The sequence below is a fragment of the Melozone crissalis genome, unplaced genomic scaffold (genome assembly GCF_028551555.1).
Source record: "Melozone crissalis strain CALT ecotype California unplaced genomic scaffold, PUWL_Pcris_2 ptg000164l_1, whole genome shotgun sequence".
Lineage (NCBI taxonomy): Eukaryota > Metazoa > Chordata > Aves > Passeriformes > Passerellidae > Melozone > Melozone crissalis.
This window is the reverse complement of record NW_026535934.1, coordinates 100,425-118,745: the sequence shown is the minus strand read 5'-3', so window position 1 is coordinate 118,745 and position 18,321 is coordinate 100,425. Positions and strand designations below refer to the sequence as shown.

The 18,321-nt window shown below is 40.1% G+C and overlaps 1 protein-coding gene across 1 annotated transcript in view; it reads left to right on the top strand.

Annotated features, from left to right (window-relative positions):
* Positions 1–18,321, top strand: part of LOC128948881 (inositol polyphosphate 4-phosphatase type II-like) — a 128,684-nt gene that overhangs the window by 95,240 nt on the left and 15,123 nt on the right. Inside the window, exons 17-20 of the mRNA XM_054293642.1 lie at positions 413–553; positions 3,102–3,199; positions 6,857–6,969; positions 8,795–8,949. Of these exons, the coding sequence (XP_054149617.1) occupies positions 413–553; positions 3,102–3,199; positions 6,857–6,969; positions 8,795–8,949 (507 nt within the window). The remainder of the gene's footprint in view (positions 1–412; positions 554–3,101; positions 3,200–6,856; positions 6,970–8,794; positions 8,950–18,321) is intronic.

Below are 18,321 nucleotides of genomic sequence, written 5' to 3'. Positions count from 1 at the left end.
CAAATCAATCCAAAGTGTGTGGCACTGTCTAGCAGTGCACTGATCATCTGGTGTGGGTGGTAGACACCAGCCACCCAGGGGAGGTGAAATTCTGTTCAGGAGCTCACATGCTTTTATTAGAGGCCATTCTTTTATTAGAGGCGCTTTTGGAACATTCTTTACAGAATCACAGAATATTTTGAGTTAGAAGGGACCCATATGCATCATCAAGTGCAACTCCTGGCCTTGCACAGGGCTTCCCAAGAATCACACCCCGTGCCTGAGAGTTCAGATGCTTCTTGAACTCTGTGAGGCTTGGTGCTGTGACACTTCCCAGGGGAGCCAGTTCAACCTGCTCAACCATTCTCTGGCTGAAGAAACTTTTCCTGACATTCAAGAACCCCATCCTCACTCTTGTTTTCATTGTTGCTAGTGAACATTACATTATAGAGGTCCAGCTCCCAGCAAAGATGTTTCAGCTGCTGCCACAAGAGATTAAAGAGGGAAAGCTGCTTCGCATGTATCCAGTGCTCTTTAATGTTGGAATCAATGAGCAGCAAACACTGGCAGAGAGGTAAGGAAAAGTCACGTTGCATTTTCTGTCCAAGTACTCCATGCTGGTACAGGCTATCTCTCAGGATTAGAAACAAATCTTCTTTGTTATTTGCTCTTAGACAATCTCACATTGACTCAGTGTGTATTTTCAAAGGTATTAAAGGAAATAAACACAAGCTATGAAGCAATGTAGAACAGTGAAAAAGTCCAGATGAAGATAAGATCATAAGCAGGGCTCCGTTTCACAGAGTTGGTGCCATGTTTCTCTTGGATACAGGTGCAAAATGGATTTCTATTTCAGATGCAGAATTTTGGTTGTATGCAGTACTCTGAAATTCTCACACAAGTTTGAAAATTCAAAATTCTTACATCTTGAAGATGGGTTTGAAGAGACCAAACAAGTGATAAGCTAGAGAAATTAGTACTCCTCTGCAACAGATTGCTGGAAACTAATTAATTAGTATAAAAATAGTCATGGATTCACCAACGTATTAATTTTCTCTTCCAAGAGAAGGGTATCTGTCAGTCATGTTAAATTACCACATTTGTGCAGGGCTAAAACTGCAAAGTAGAAGTCAAGATGTCAATACAGACAGCTACTTTGTTAAAACTTCTTTTCTTTTAGCTGCTTTTATTAACAGAGCGTCCAAAATACCTAATGCTTATCTTGAGGTTGCATTTGCTCTAAGCCAAAAGCTTATAGCAAAGCTGTAGCTGGAGTAATGGAGGGATACAGTGAAAATCCTTAACCTGGGTAATAGGCAAGAAGTTAAACACCACAGGATTTTATCTCCTGTTCACTGTAGACAGCCAAGTAAACCCAGTCTTTTAAAGAAGTCTACTAAAGAATGTCATTAGGTAGCTTTGTGAATGTTTATGGGACACTTCTCCAAGTTGAGTGGTGGTATGTGAGAAAATTTAGGCAGAAAGTTGAAATGGGAGACATAGACTGAATCTAAAGACAGTAAAATCTGGCATTTTACTGTGAAAGAGCTGGATAGCTGGTTAGAGAACTTGGAAACTTCTTGAAAATGAAAATAGGTTATTCTGATGACATAAAGAGAAAAGTGCTGAGAGGAGTGACGTGGCCAAACTCATAATGTGCAAAACCAACAAAATCAGTCATGACAGTTCTGAGTGGGACACTCAAAAAATAAGAGGTAAGACATGATGTGGTAAGCAAGAAGCAGGCTGGTGGGAGCTTACACGAGTGAGATAGGCAGGAAGGACTGAGTTATGAATAGTCTGAGGAAAAATTTGACAACATTTAGAAATAGCCTGATTACCTGGGGGCTTGTAGAGGAGTTGGTATGAAAAGATGTCTGGCTTGCAAGTGAAGTGGCAGGAAGTGTTGTTCCCAGTGGTCATTTTACATTGTGTGCAAAGAAAACCATAGGAGAAAACAAAATAACTGCATATTTATAAATATGGATATGTACTAATATCTGCCAAGAAAATAAGTTCAATGCAGAAGCAGCTTTAATGCATGCAGTTACAGTCTGCTTTTGTCTTAATTCAAAATGCTGCTTAACTCCTAAAGTTGTACATTTGTTTTTGAGACTGAAAACACCACACACGATTTATGGCTAAAAACATGGAGGGGTTTGTGGGATAAAGAACCTGAGAATATAAAAACACTTTCGTGGCAAATTTCTAGGAAATGTTACTGTATTAGAAAAAAAATCTTTTAATTTGTTTTTTGATAGAATACACTTGAGAATGTTTCCGATTTAAAAGAAATGTTCTCATGTGACAGTGCAGCAATGGCTACTAAGGAAGTAGTTACATCTTCTCCCTGTGGCCTGTTGAAATATTTGCTTCCCTTGTTCCCAATTTAGCAGCATATTTGGTATCTTCTGATCTGTGTCCCCTTCTCTCTGAGTTTCTCACTTATCTGCCCATGCCTCTCTTCCTGTACTCCTCCATTCCCTTTTCAAATCTATTCTGAAGATGAATTTCAAAACTTTGGCCCTAATTGTCATGGGGACATTCGTGTCTTTACAATCATATCTCCTGTAGTACCGTGAGATTTAGTTTCTTGGCATGTGAAATGTGGCTGTTGTAGAAATCTTGGTCTCAGAGAGAAAGATATTTGTTTTTATAGCTACAGTTATTTTGTAGATAAGCTTCTCTTCCATCTTGTGTCACTTCCATATTATCCAGCTCTTACAGAAATTGGTATGCTTAAGCAGTAGCAGCACTAAGAGATGGAGAGTTGGTGTTCTCTGCCTGTGGTACCCAATTTTTGGAATTGGAATTCCCCCAAAGTGCCTTTCCATTTATTCACGATTTGTGAGGGGAAAAGAATAAGTGCCTTATTGCATGTTTGTAAATAGATTGCTTTGTTAATAAAGTTTTGGAAGAAGTATGCATCAGCGATGATCTCGTTTCCAAAAATTAATTCCAAAGCATACAAGAACTTAACTACTGCATGTTTGACAAAATCTAATGCATTTAGCACCAAAGTTATTTCTTTATGCAAAGAAATAATTATGAAGGATAATTTATCTTTTGTTGTTGTTTGTGGGTTTTGGGTTTTTTTCATAATTTATTGTGTATTTTCATAGGTTTGGAGATACCACTTTGCAGGAAAACATTAACCAGGAAAACTTAGAGCTTCTCAAAGAATATTACAAGTTATTTACAGAAAAAATGCCTCCTGATTGTGAGTACAAAATAATGCAATGTCCAAATCGGTTTGAAAAGCTTTGAGTAGGTAGAAGGTTATAAGACAGTAATATTAGCAGAATCCCATAACTTGTTCCATAAATTTAAACATTTTGTACCTGTACATGACCCTGCTGGTCTCAGGAGTGATTTCAGGCCTTGTGCCACAGCAGAAACTACAGAGAAAATGAAACAGAGGAATGATGAACTGAACAGCTATTTTAAGTTATTAAAATAATAAGTTTGTTAATATTTCATGTAGAGGACAGTCTGTACCTACTGTATTTTTACATAAATACTTGGTGGGCAATTTCATCAGCTTCAGTCATACCCTCTGTTCTTATTCTGAAAATATGTTGAGGTTTGGTGAACCATGGAGAAATCTGCAGATCAAATACAAGCAATGAGCCACATCATCATTATATGAACGACAAGGTTTCATTGGAATAGGCCCTGTATTCCACTTCTGTAGAACTTCTGTATTATAAACATAAGCATTACTATGCTGTTACTCTGATTGCCAGAAGCAAGGACTGAAGAAAACATCTGCATCAATCGAATCCTGTTAGTTTTAATGCCCAAACTATAGTCCCAAATGTGGGAGATTTAACTGCCTGATGTTTAAATGCTATGTAAAACTTTAATACATCACATGCGTATGTATACATGTTTATCTCTTATATCAGGATGATTTTAATTTGTTAATCATTTTGACAGAAACAAAAGCCCTTCCTAAATGATGGGCAGGATGCCCATCCATCCCCCCACAGACCTAGTATTTATTTCCAGGATGTCTACAGAGAAACTCATACAATAAGTTGGGTGATTAATTGAGGGGAATCTTGCTAAGAAAACATCCTCGAAAAACTAACCTCATGCAGGTTAGGACTAAGGTAGATCTGCTACCTCATAAATGGATTTTATTTTATAAAATACTGCATGCAGACAGTATTGGCTACTTTTCATTAACACAATTTAAACTTGTACTGCCTTCCTGAAGGATTATTAGTGAGCCACACAGTTCCTGGACTTCTTTCAGACTGTGAAGGCTTTTGAGAACTAATTGTGTCTAGTTCATCGTGTATTTTCTGGTTATTATAACTTTCTTGCTTTTTTTCTTTACCTTTAAGAACTCAGTCTCTTCTTTATACAATTTTTTGTGGAACATAAAGCATCTTTTGGTTCCACTGCCCTTCCCAGTAGCTCCCTGCCAGTATACAGAGTCAGTCTTTTGCCTTGGAGAAATGTGCCTTTTAAACCAGCCCCCTGGGAAAAAAGGGAAGCTCTCAAACTTGTTCATTTGTGGCAGGACTTAATCCCACTCCTGTTCCCCCTCGTCTGGAAGACAAACCTCCATACAAGGCTGGCAGCAACCCTGGTGCTGGGGCCACGTGAGAGGCATTCAATATTGATGGCTTTTTGATGGTTTTGTCCCACCTATCCAGATAATTTCCTATAATGCCAAATCTGTGCTACAAAATCAATGCAGGACTGTGTTCCCAAAGCTGTCAGTTCCAAACAGTGCTCAAAAAGCCCAACAGAATTTGAGCATTTGCAGCCCTATTTGCCAGGCTGTTGGATCCACCCTTGGTAGCCTCCCTGGCCTGCTGCCTCATTCATATATTCCCTTTCAAAGAATTCAATTTCCCACTCCCTGAAAGGTATTGCCACCTTCGCTGTTAGTTTTCCTCTTGTGTCTGTATTTCTCCTTGGCAATAATAGTCTTGCTTGTAACTAAGCATCCACTGACTTTCTGTCTTTAGGATGAACATACACTTCGTCATTTACCCATTTGTTAACTTCTTAAATTCTTTTAGCAGAAACTGAAAATAAGAGCATGTTTCCAGCAAGGTTCCTACCAAAAATGCTGACCAAATATAGCTCAAAATGGTACTGCTTTTATAGAAATACTAAGACAGTAAGGGTCCAAAAACGTAAGATAGTTGTTTAGTAGTACGTAAGTACCTGAAAACAAAAAGGCTGTTTGGTATTTCCAGGCTTCTCCCCCTTATCAGCCTGATTTGGTGGTTTGGTACTGTGGGGGACCCAAGGAGTTTAGGCCATTGATCATTTCCAGTCAAGGTGCAACCCCTTTGGCAGTTCTGTGAATTAGGAGACTCTTGCTGTACCTGTGCTGAAGTCATCCCTCTGAGATGTCACGTTTTCTGCTGTGACCCAAAGGAAAGCTACTGGGAGCAATAGAATGTTTAGTGATACATTTGCATCATCTCAAAGCATCTTTGCCATTTTGTGCTCTCTGTTTTAAAGAAACAGATGCACCCATAAGTGTAATAGTCTAGCAGAGTGTGATGTGGTTTTATGTGCTCTACATTATCTAATGTACAATCAGAGCTTGTGATACAGAGGTAAAACAATCCACATTAAAATTATTGCAAAACAGATTCTGGATGTACGTTTTCCTCCCTTTTTCTTTTTTTCTTGTTTGTTTGTGAGTTTTTTTAGACAGCACAGTATGACTGGAGCAACTTAGTTCTTTTTGAATAGATTTAAAGTACTTCTTCCTATGAATCATGGATAAGGGAAACTACAGAATTTATTAGATGTAAAAGGTAAAAGCCTGTTGATGAGAGGGATCATTCCAACTTGGATCACGTTAGGAGAATGGATATTGACCTTCATTAATACTTCCCTCATTTTTTTTCTTCCAATTGAGTATAAGTTTTTGGGCTTGGGTTTGGGGCTTGGGTTGTGGGGTTTTTTCCCCTCACTGGATGGATAATTTACTTTCTCTGCTTGAAGAAATCCATTGATCAATTTAGTTTCACTTTGTTCCACTTGATTCTGGCCCCTTTATTTGGTGATAACTATGATTTAAATTCTTTTTACTTTGCCACCATGAGAAGAAATAATTTCAAAAAACAGATTCTGCATGTTTTTATTGATTTTCAGAACTAGCAAGGATAAATGCAACATTAGAAAAATCCCTCCTCTATATACATATGAAACAGAGGGGGAAATTAAATTGCCTACTCTTGAATTTTTGCTGGAGATGTAGGATAAATTAAACTTCAACTTAAATTCCATACCCCGAACAAGCAGGTAAATTTTTGGATTTTAAGCAAACTTGAAATTATTTTCTACTTCAAAATAAAGCCCCACTTAATTTCAGGAGAAAGATACTTTGTTACTTTTTAGAGGGGATACTAAGTGCTGTTTAACCCTTATCTTACATTATAGAAAAATCTAAGGCATATTTTAAAACAAAAACTAGATGTTTCAATTTGAAAACAAAACCCTAATTTTTTACTTTAATTTTAAAAAATAATCATCCCATCAAAGCAGGTTGTAATACACTCAGTTTTTTTTTTATTTTTCTGATTTCTTTTGAATGTCTGTAATAGCTGATGAACAGAACTACAGCAGAGATTTGGTTTTGTTTTTCACCATCCATTTATAAGATAAAGGTTGAAGATACTTCAAATTTCCACGTGAAGATCTTAGGGAGGACAAGGCAATACTCAAAAGACATAAGGTTTGCTTATTCCTTAAATATTTAGCTGGTAATTTCTATCCTGTGTTCCAAAACAAGGCTGTAAATAATAGACCTGTTCTTTACCATGAGCGTTCTTTAGTCGGGACAATCATATCACCAACCTTATCAAAATAAGCAACTTTTTTCGTCCTTTTTTCCCAGGTTTACCACATTTTCAAGAACAAAATGATTTAAAGGGATTGCTAGAAAGTCTTCATCAAAATATCCAGGCCAAAAAGAGAAAGAATGTAGAAATCATGTGGCTGGCTGCAACGGTGAGCTCTCTTGTTTCAAAGAAATTGATGAACTAACCATAAACTCATTTTCATAAGCTTGCTGACTTTGTAACTGCAATGGATTTTAAGGAAATGACTGGAAAACTCACTGGTTAAAGGAGGCAGATGTGCTGTAATAGTTTTTTGCAGACAATTTCTTTTTCTCACTTTTTAAACTGGTAGAACCTGCTAGAATTTGAGTGATTTGTTTGATATCCATTCTTTGATAATATAAAATTACTCAAAATAATTTTTTAGTGTCCTTGAGGTATGATGTGGGACACGATTGCTTGGTTCCCTTACTTTAACTTTCTGAAATGTGTATTTCTGGTCCTAGTGATCTACACACTGTTATTCTATATTCCATTTATTTATTGAAAAAGATGTAAGAAGAAAACTTTGTCAGTGCAGTAGCTGTGCAATATCACTTTTTTATTGCAGTGGAAGTACAAGATTCCACATATGAGCCCATCACTCATCCAGAATAATTACCTGGGATTTTTTTACTTTATTTTATAAATGATTTTTTAATATTTTAAAATTTTTTTAGGACTCATTCACATCGAATAGCCCCAATGAATCGGGGGCTTCCAAAGATACTAGTGCAAAGAGAATTAATCTCTTCAATGAAACAGTTCTTTCACATAATTATTTAAGCAGATTATCATATAGTACTTGTTTTAAATCCCAGTGCAACTGTTCAAATTTTTAAACAGATTTAACTTTTAAAATTTTCAATTATATGATGGAAGAAACACTCATAGGTTCTCCTTCACTATCCTGTACCTCTTTGGATTCTAAGTAAGATTCCCTTAATTGGTTCCCTAAATTAAACTTTTGAGATTGTCCTCACCATGGTATCACAAAGAACTTAAAGGCTCTAAGTATTTTCTGATTTTTATAGAATTTAATAGTATTTATTGTTTAATAGAATTTCTAAGAATGCAATTAGCATTAGATGAAGAAACACTTATTTGCTGGACTGACACTGGTCATGTTTCAGTTCATGTTCCAGTTCATCCTGCGAGCTCTCCCATGATAGCCAATGCGGGAAGTTTCTTTTTGTGATTCCTGCTGTAGTTTATTGCCTTGCTGCATTCTCACAAACATTTTGAGGTTTTGTACCATTACAGCTGTGATTCCCCAGGGATAGGTGTAAGCAAAGTATTACCTTTTCTCAGGACAGGTTATATCTGGGAAATGGTAGATTTGGGCACAGAAGCTCTCCTTCAATTTTTCTTTTTCTAGTAAAATATCATTTGAAACCATAGTATAAACTAATGGAATGATACAACCACAGATTGATTCCTAAGAGGAGGAATCATCCTCCAAAATGTCATGTTTCCTTTATGTGTTATAACTTTTTCAAAGTATAAGTGAAAGTAGACAATCCATGGCAGCAATTTGTTAAACTTTATTAATTGTGAGCCATACATTGAACAGTTCACCTGTTGAAAATAAAAACTATGTAAGTTAGATGTGTCTGACTCCATACCTTCACAAGAAGTTAGTCTGCTACATTCATGTTTGTGAGTTAAGACTCACCATATCTTCATTCATCAGATATTCAGACAATTTAGCTTTCATTGAACAGGGCAGCTGCTGCATTCAGTGAGGAAACGGTGAAGGAACTGTTTCTTTTATAGTTATGAAAGTCCCATGTCAAATTCAGGAATTCAGTGTACTGGTACTAACTTCCAGAAGATGTTTTCTTCTTGAGAAGTGCTGTAGCTGTCTGGAAGCCCTCGCTGGGCTTGCAGAGCTGTAGGGCTGCGCAGCCTGGTAGGAAGGAAGGGCTGACCTGTGGGGCCTGCCCGTGTTTCAGATTTGCCGCAAGCTGAACGGAGTGCGCTTCACCTGCTGCAAGAGTGCCAAAGACAGGACATCCATGTCAGTGACGCTGGAGCAGTGCTCCATCCTGAGGGACGAGCACCAGCTGCACAAAGACTTCTTCATCCGGGCGCTGGATTGCATGAGGAGGTACGTGGGGCTCCATGGAACTCTGAGCCAGGCCAGGGCTGCCAGCGAACAGGGCCTGAGGCTGGTTCTGAGGGCCCAGCAGAGCCTGAGGCAGGTTCTGAGTGCCCAGCAGAGCCCAGGGCCACGGGCACACAGGGTCTGAGGGTGGTTCTGAGTGCCCAGCAGAGCCTGAGGCTGGTTCTGAGTGCCCAGCAGAGCCCAGGGCCACGGGCACACAGGGTCTGAGGCTGGTTCTGAGTGCCCAGCAGAGCCCAGGCTGGTTTTGAGTGCCCAGCAGAGCCCAGGCTGGTGCTGAGTGCCCAGCAGAGCCCAGGGCCACGGGCACACAGGGTCTGAGGCTGGTTCTGAGTGCCCAGCAGAGCCCAGGCCTGCCTGCACAGGGTCTGAGGCTGGTTCTGAGTGCCTAGCAGAGCCCAGGCTGGTGCTGAGTGCCCAGCAGAGCCCAGGGCCACGGGCACACAGGGTCTGAGGCTGGTTCTGAGTGCCCAGCAGAGCCCAGGCTGGTGCTGAGTGCCCAGCAGAGCCCAGGCTGGTTCTGAGTGCCCAGGGCCACGGGCACACAGGGTCTGAGGCTGGTTCTGAGTGCCCAGCAGAGCCCAGGCTGGTGCTGAGTGCCCAGCAGAGCCCAGGGCCACGGGCACACAGGGTCTGAGGCTGGTTCTGAGGGCCCAGCAGAGCCCAGGCTGGTGCTGAGTGCCCAGCAGAGCCCAGGCTGGTTCTGAGTGCCCAGGGCCACGGGCACACAGGGTCTGAGGCTGGTTCTGAGTGCCCAGCAGAGCCCAGGCTGGTGCTGAGTGCCCAGCAGAGCCCAGGGCCACGGGCACACAGGGTCTGAGGCTGGTTCTGAGGGCCCAGCAGAGCCCAGGCTGGTGCTGAGTGCCCAGCAGAGCCCAGGCTGGTTCTGAGTGCCCAGGGCCACGGGCACACAGGGTCTGAGGCTGGTTCTGAGTGCCCAGCAGAGCCCAGACTGGTGCTGAGTGCCCAGCAGAGCCCAGGGCCACGGGCACACAGGGTCTGAGGCTGGTTCTGAGGGCCCAGCAGAGCCCAGGCTGGTGCTGAGTGCCCAGCAGAGCCCAGGCTGGTTCTGAGTGCCCAGGGCCACGGGCACACAGGGTCTGAGGCTGGTTCTGAGTGCCCAGCAGAGCCCAGACTGGTGCTGAGTGCCCAGCAGAGCCCAGGGCCACGGGCACACAGGGTCTGAGACTGGTTCTGAGGGCCCAGCAGAGCCCAGGCCTGCCTGCACAGGGTCTGAGGCTGGTTCTGAGTGCCCAGCAGAGCCCAGGCCTGCCTGCACAGGGTCTGAGGCTGGTTCTGAGTGCCCAGCAGAGCCCAGGCCTGCCTGCACAGGGTCTGAGGCTGGTTCTGAGTGCCCAGCAGAGCCCAGGCCTGCCTGAGCAGCAGCCTGACTGCTGCTGGGTCACCTCAGGGCAGGCTCTTTGCAGCGGTGTGTTTTATCTGTCATTAACAGTTTGTGAGACAGATATGTGAAATCTTGCAAGGGTCAGCTCACCGACTGTAGAATATGAGCAGTAGTCTGAGCAGCAGTTGCTTTTAAAAAAAGTTATCTTTCAATTTTGAGGGTATTTTAAAAACCATTTGCGCAGTCATTAAATTTTTTGTTCGACATCTACACAAACACTGAGAAAGCAAAAGAAAAATTTGTTACGCATGGCAATTCTTACTAGTCACGTTATTGAAAAGAAACATCCAAGTAGGTTTGGACTGGTGGTGTTTGCCACTAATACCTGATGAAATCTTTACTGCGCTTTAGAAGAAGTGAATTAAAACATGTTTTATTCTAAATTGCAACTATGCAGAAATTGAGGCTGATATTATCAGGAATGTGTAATTAAAAGATGTAAAGATTTTTCATTACCTGAGTCTTTGATGAATAAAAAAACCTTCTTGAGCAAACAAATGTCAATCATAAAATTAATCCACATGCTAGATTATCTAAAGAAACTTTCATCATTGGTTTTAATGAGCTTAATCATATAGTTTTAATCATATAGTAACAGTTCTAATCACATTGTCAAGAGGAGTTTTAAAATGTGTATCCCCGACACTAGAATAACATATAACAAAGGTCACTGCAAAACTAATAGAAAATATTTTGGTCAGCCTGCAAAGAAGTAACTGAATCATATCTTGGACTTTTCTTAAACACAAATTGTTTGTATGGTGGCTTTATAAAGATCCTAATAAGTAAACAAGCATGTTTACGGTCTGTAATGGGTAATTCTGGACCTTCATATTTATTATTGCCAGAATAGGTGCTTAATGTGTAGACTAATACTGTAGGTTTGCCCACATAAACCCTTTGTCCTTTGGCAAAGATAGCTGCTCTGAAGAGAAAAGGTAATTTTATAAAGAGTAAATGAGCTGAGATGGCTTAGCTGTAGGTTTAGTTGACAAGTGCTACTAATGCAGTGAGATGTGGTGTGTTGAACTGAGCTGTATTGTTTTGGATGTATTGCACCTTGCATAAATCCCTCAGTCTCTGTAGTGATTCAGTGAGTGAATGAGTTTTGTGCAGTCTTTCATAACTACATATTTTATCATTAATGAATTCTGAGTTTTCTGTGTTAAATTTTGTTTTTTGGCATTTCAAATGCTTTTTTTTTTTTTCTGGTATGTCTCCAATAAATACAAAAGTATGTAAACTACAGTAAGTTACCAGACAGGAAAATAATTTAATTACATAAAATCGCCATAATGTTAGAATAGCTTTGAGTAGAGTAGGAGATTGGAAAATTTTCACAGACATAAATATAATTTTAAAAAACCTGAACTTGTTAGTAAAAAAATGTAGTAGGTTTTTGTAGATCAAAATATAAATGGTTTTGAGTGGGTTTATGTCATGTGAGTGATTTGAAAGTTGAGAAGATTAACACATTAGTTATATTTGCAGGCAACAGTAATTTGAAGTCACAGAAGAATGTTGTAAAGGCAAAAAAATCAGAATAATACTTAAAAATTAAACAAGCAAATGGGTATATGAGGTTGAAGCACCATTACAAAAATGTAAAATCTATCAGTTATGCTGTACTTTCAAACAGACAAAAGCTTTATCCTGCTCTTGCCCTGTATATGAATTTCAGAACTGAATTAAAGTAGGTGAAAAATGAGTTACTTTGACTTGGGTAATAGGATTGTCTGAGGACTAAAGCAAAGGCTTTGCAGTAGTGGCAGTAGCATACAAAATAATTTGCACCATCAGGATAGTAAAGAAATAAATCTTCTAACTATGCTGGTTGCTATCAGTCTAACACAATACTAGAGGTTTAAAAATAAAATACAAAAAAAACCCAGCCAAATTCCTCTTTTTCCCTCCCGAATTCAAAATTTTCACGTCTAAGAAGAGAACCTATTTTCCTTCAAGGGCAGACAGAGAAAAACTATTTGCCATTTAATTTGCAATTTTAGCAGTTTTTTTCCCAATGAATCTTCTCTAGATCACTTTGTTAAAGTTTGTCAATCAAATCCCTTTGTGCTGATTGCCACAAATTGCTTTTAAGCCTTTCAGAAGAACAAGTAGACATGAAAAATTCAGTTTTACCATCTAGAATCCTAACAGTTTGGGTTGACCTTTGAAAGGCTTCTTTTAAGAGTTAACAGTGGGAGGTAGAGACTGCTGTGAAACTAAGTGAACTGTAGAAGTAAATGGTGATTCAAAAGCAGACTTTATTGGAAATGCCATAATTTTGAGATATGAAAATTATAAAGGTGCCTGTGTAGCCATTAGACTTTTTCTTTGTCTGCCAGTGGTGACAGAGCTTTTGCAGTGGAAAAAGGAAGCATGCGTTTACAGGTTCATGCTTCCTTGCCACCAGCAGCTTGGAGATGCTGCCCTCCTGTGTGCTGCTGCTTTTCAGCTTCTTCAGGGTGCCCAGAATTTTGAGCAATCCAGAAGTGATTCCCAAAGTTTCAGCGTATTTGCCTTGGTGTACATTGCATAACTCTGTTTTGGAAAATACTGCCTGTAGCTGTTCTTTTAATGACTTAGTTTGTAAGTGGAATTGTTGTCGTTTAGTGATAAACTCTACAATGTTTGTTGCTTCTTTATAAAAAAAGGCTGTACAAGAATGCTTCTATTAGTTCTTCCTTTCACTTATGAAAAATGTGGAAAATGAAGCAATGATGGCAATGCACACTTTCTCATTTACAATATGTAATAGATGGCTTTGTCCTCAGTCATAAGTCGGGCCATTATGATGCTGCAATTGATGTGTACCTGGAGCAGCCATTCTATAAATAATTCCACATATTATAATTTCCTTGATATAGGTTTGTGACTTCCATTGATCTTAGTGACAGGCATAGTTCAGAATGAGGAAAATCAATATATCATCCCCTCTGTATCAAGTGCTTGTAATTCACATCGTATTAAAACCCTGTTTATAATGTCTCTGCCACTTCCAAGTCTCTTTTTGCAGGCATCAATATTCTTATTTTTCCCTTCACCCATACCTGAATGTTTCCTATCATTCAGTGTTAAGTCTATTCCAAGAGACAGAGAGGCACAAAACTGGTTTACCTGAGTTCATTGCAGTATCTGTCACATGGTTCTATTTTTTTGGTCTTTAGAGCTGACTGCTGTTAAGGGAGGATGGACTGGTGGGCAATGCATAATGAAGTAGCTCTGTAAAAAAAAATAGATTTTTTTCCCTTTTTAAAATTTATTTCTTTTCTGACTCTATTTAGCTTTATTGTTTCAGTGACAGGATCCCTTTTGGAGGCTGTGGGTCATGAATAACCTCAGGATCTCCTGTCATTGGGCATGTTTCCAATAAAGCCTCAAAGCAGTAACAAAGGCCATGACAAATCCACTGTCTATGGTGAATCCTCCATGCTGTCAGCCTTATCATCGTTCTGAGCTGGGCACAACACCTGTCACGTGTTTCTGACATTGAATACAAAATTTGACTCAGTGTGGCACACACTGTTTCCACTTGAAACGGTTAAGGATATTTCAGGGTGTCTTAGATAAAGTGCCTATCAAAAATCTCCCTGAAGCACGAGTTCAAAGAATGAATGATCTGGACAACAAGTATTGGGCTTTTGATGAGCCAATTATAAAGAAAATATCTCCTTTTTTAAAGAGCTGTTTGAGGACATTAAAAATGAGTGAGTTGAGGAGGAGGAATATCTGACCTCCACCACCTTTTCTTTTTTCTTTTAGAAGTATAAGCACAGTGCAAACAAAACTTTCGAAAGGCAAGCCTGACTTCCAGTATAGATTTTTACATCATTCTATGGCTCTTTAGAAACTTAACATCTCTATTTGGAGGTGGAAGCTGTAGATGATTTGCATCACCTGATGTGCTGATAGGAGCCTGGGCATTAAGTAACAGTAAGGTCCAGTTTTGGTGCTTTGAACTGCCATCCATCTTGTTTTCTAAAAGTTAATTCACCTGTTGTGATTAGACAAAGCTAGCATGCAAGTAGTTAGATTATTGTAAAATATTGTTTGGTGTTCACTTTTGAGGTTTTTCTAGTTGCTTATGGAAAACTTCATTAATTTTCTCATTCATCTAGTGCTTTATTGCTTATTAAGAGCTTCCATGAAAAACTCGGTCTTAGCAGAAATCAACAACCAGATGTTTATAATCACCAGACTGAGTAATACCAGGTTTCTTCCTGTTATATTTCACTTTGATTAAGATTTCCTGGAAGAGTGTGTGGGAAAAGTCCTGTATGCATGTTCATTATCTATTGAAAATCCAGTTCCTACAGCTGAATTACCATGGCTTTGGCCATGTTCAGCTAAATCTCAGGAAGAACAACACTGCCAAGTCTAAAATGTAGATAAGAAAGAAGCAGGAAATGAGAGTAAGAGGGCAGTAGTAGCATACAACAGCGAGTTAAAGCTATCAAACATGAAATTTCTTCTAGAAGTTACTGGCCTCTAAACCAGTGTTCTTCTCAGAGTGATATAACTTGGACAGGGAGGGCTCATAACTTCCTGTCTGCAGTCCCAGCAACCTACAGACTGTCCAAAGGTGGGAGGGGGCACACAAGGATGAAGCAACCAGCTGCTCTTCCAGACAAGGTGGTTTTGTGATAGCAGATCCTGCATTCCTTCAGGAGAAAGGTGACGGAGTGTCAGGCTATAGCTCTGGCTGCCTTGTAAAGGAAGCAGCTAAATACATTTCTAGGTTTATCTTTCCTCTCATTTTAGACTCCCTTGATCCCTTCATAAACTTAGTTTCCTATTGTAGGAATGCTCTCTGGCTCAGATAATCATCTTTTCTTGTCCAGCAGCCTGGTTTCAGGTTTTTTTTCCCTGAGTCCCATCCTTTGGGATGGAACACTGGCTCAGGGCCAGCCACCATCTCTGGGGGCTAGCCTAGTGCTTAAGATGTACATGACATGAGAGAATTCAGCATTCAATCTCCACATTATCTTTTTCCATTTTTTATTATGATGCATTCATAAGGTGACCAGGCACATTCTGTTATACAATTGTGCTTTCAAATAATTAGGGTCCTATTCAGCTTCAGACACTGGATCTGAATTTTTCTATCTCAGGTTCTTTAGGGAAGGAATCTAAAATCATATTGGATACCAAAATAAAAGGAGAGATGTAATTGTGTGTCATCATCAGCCCCCGTATTTTATAACCATAATTTGAGGAACTGTCTTTGATGTATGGGGGTTTTCTCCCTTCAGCCTGCTGCTTTTTCTTTTTCCAATGAGCATTTCCCTGTTTCTTACTCTCTTGCAGTAACATCTTAGTGTGTGGTATTTTTATAGAAACTCTTCTGACAGTGGCTTTTCTCAGCTTAGTTTTAGCAGTAGTTTCTACTTGTTGCTTTCTGTGGCAGCTCTGGTTTGGTGAGTGACATTTTGTAAGCGTGTCCTTACCATTACAGCAGCCACTGGTGACCTTTCACTGGAATCCCTGGCAGCAACAAGTTGTTTCTCAGTATTAACCTGCAATACAAGTCCTGGTAGCTGTTTGCAGGGCAGTGACCAGAGGAGTTTCCATTTGGATCATTATGTACCTATTATGTATTTCCTACTTTCATGATGTTGTCTGCAGTCAGCTGGAACTAAACCCAGGAATGGAGACAGCAGTATTATATTGCTGTCCTATTCTCTAGATCACCCAGAGATAAAGCTGGGAGATAGTTTGGGGAATTTGCATTCTTAGTAGTGGAGGTCTCTGCTATAATTTGTATGAATAGAAAGCACATGTTTGTAAGGAAGTTAATGCAAAGGAAATGTTGGAGTCCTGCCAAAGTGCACAGCCCGCTCCACAGCTGACTCCTAATGATAGAACAGTTAAAGTAGTTTCTGCAGCCCTGGGACTTAGTGGTGCTGCAGTTGTCCTGTGGGTCTAACCAAACCCCTAATGCCACAATCCCTGGGCACTGGTTTGGCTGTGCATCTGCAGTGCTGTTCCCGTGCCCTGGTCTGGGTTTACTTCCCTGCCAGCCTGTCTCCTCTCCCCAGCCTGCAAGTTGCCATGTGTGTGTTGTCTTCCAGCAGTGGGAAAAGCCCTTGGCTTTTCTGCTCTGTTGGAGATGCTCCTAATGCCCCAGGAAGGTGCCAGAGCGCGTTTCTGCCTCTGCAGAGTCTTGTGATTCCAGACAAGGCTTAGCCAAGATCTACAGTCCCTTAGACCACGGAGATCAGCGCGTGGGAAGGGAATCACTGCTCCCTCTCTCTTCTGTTAAGGGATGACATCCTTTGGTATGTGAACCAGCCTCTTTTGTTAGGTTGCCTCTTGCTGAGGGAGACAATGCCTCTGTGTGTGCTGCTCAGGAACTTCACTTACTGCTCCGTGAAATTGTTGTGTAGTACATAGATAAGAAACCTTCCTTTGTGTCCCTCTCATTCATCCTATGGGTTTTCTGATGTATCATCAGCTTTAATTTCATGCTACAGCCTCCCCTTGGCTGCACGTCTCCTTACCCTTGTGGGAACACTGTAATGTGTGAGCCTTCTTATCCCACATTTCAGTTTAGCTGAACTCAGTCCTTGTGCCCAAAGAGGATATGTACACATTGCTGTTCCTTCCCCTCACACCGAGAGCTAGCATGTGCCCTTTGCTTTCTAGAGAAAGACAGGCTAAAAAGGCATCATATTATCTGCAATAGATCACTGAGATACACCTGACTTTAAAAAATATATATATTTACTCTTCAGCCCCTCTCCACTCAGCATTTTTCAGATTTGAGGAACTTGTTTAGATTACTGAAACATTGAAAAGACTGAGGTGCAATCTGATCACACAGTCATGTATTTTATAAAACCCCGTTGTAGGATCATCTGGTTAATAGTTTGTGTCCTGGGTGAACTGAAAATCTGATGAAAATACATAATTCCTGTCAAAATAGTGTTGGCTTTTATATTTGATTTGCAACCATCGTTCCAAAGTTGGTGGTTTTTTAATTTAAATTCCTTTGTAATTCTTTCATAACTGTTGATAGCAGAGCATCTACAGAATACAAAGTAATCAGCTCAGAAAGGTTTGCAGCTTCCAACAAACTGCCTTGTGGTGTGTAGTAAGTAAAATATGTGAGGGTCCAGAGTAGTTTGTTGTGGAGTGTTTTTCACATGGTTTTGGTTTGGTTTCTTTAGGGTTTTAGCTCATGGTGTTTAACCAAGACTGGCATGGTCTCTGTTCTAAGTTTATTTCTCCTAAATGGTTGTTACATTGAAAGCCTCAGGAAAGCAAATGAAAATGGGTAAACTGGCACTGTGGCAGAGGCATTATTGGCTGGTTTTGAAGTGATCAAAGTAGCATCAGGCAGAGGCAAGCAGCTACAACAATATCTCATTCTCAAAGATCCATTAAATTATTCTTAAAATCCACAAGAGACTGCTTTGATAATATTGGCTATAACTGGTTTGAGTATTTATTCCACTTGCACTTTTTAAAGTCAAATGTTTTTTGATTTAAAAAGCTTATAATTGACAACCAAAGGGCAAGAGAAAGAAATGCTCTTGGATCTCTTTCAATTTTAAAGTGGGAGAAAACTAGTACAGAGGTGCCAAGTCCTTTATGACATCATAGTCCTTCCTTTGTTTGAAATTTCATTTGAATCTACTTTTTCTTTAAAAGGGCCTCTTCTCATAGACTGTTTTGCTTTAAATAAGAGTCCTGTTGCTGTACTTGAGTGTGCAATAGCAAAGCTTGTAAATAATGTTCATTACCTTACTGACATTCACTTTTCTGCATAGTACTAATTCTGTTTTCACACTCCTCCTTGCTACTTGGGTTCATGCTGACATAGCAAATGCAGCAATGCTGGCTGCACAATTCAAGGCTCTCTGCCTTCTGGACACTGCTGAACTGGTGTTTAAGCTTTTGAGTGCTGATGGATAATCTTCCCTCAACATCATCCTGAATAAAATCCTCTC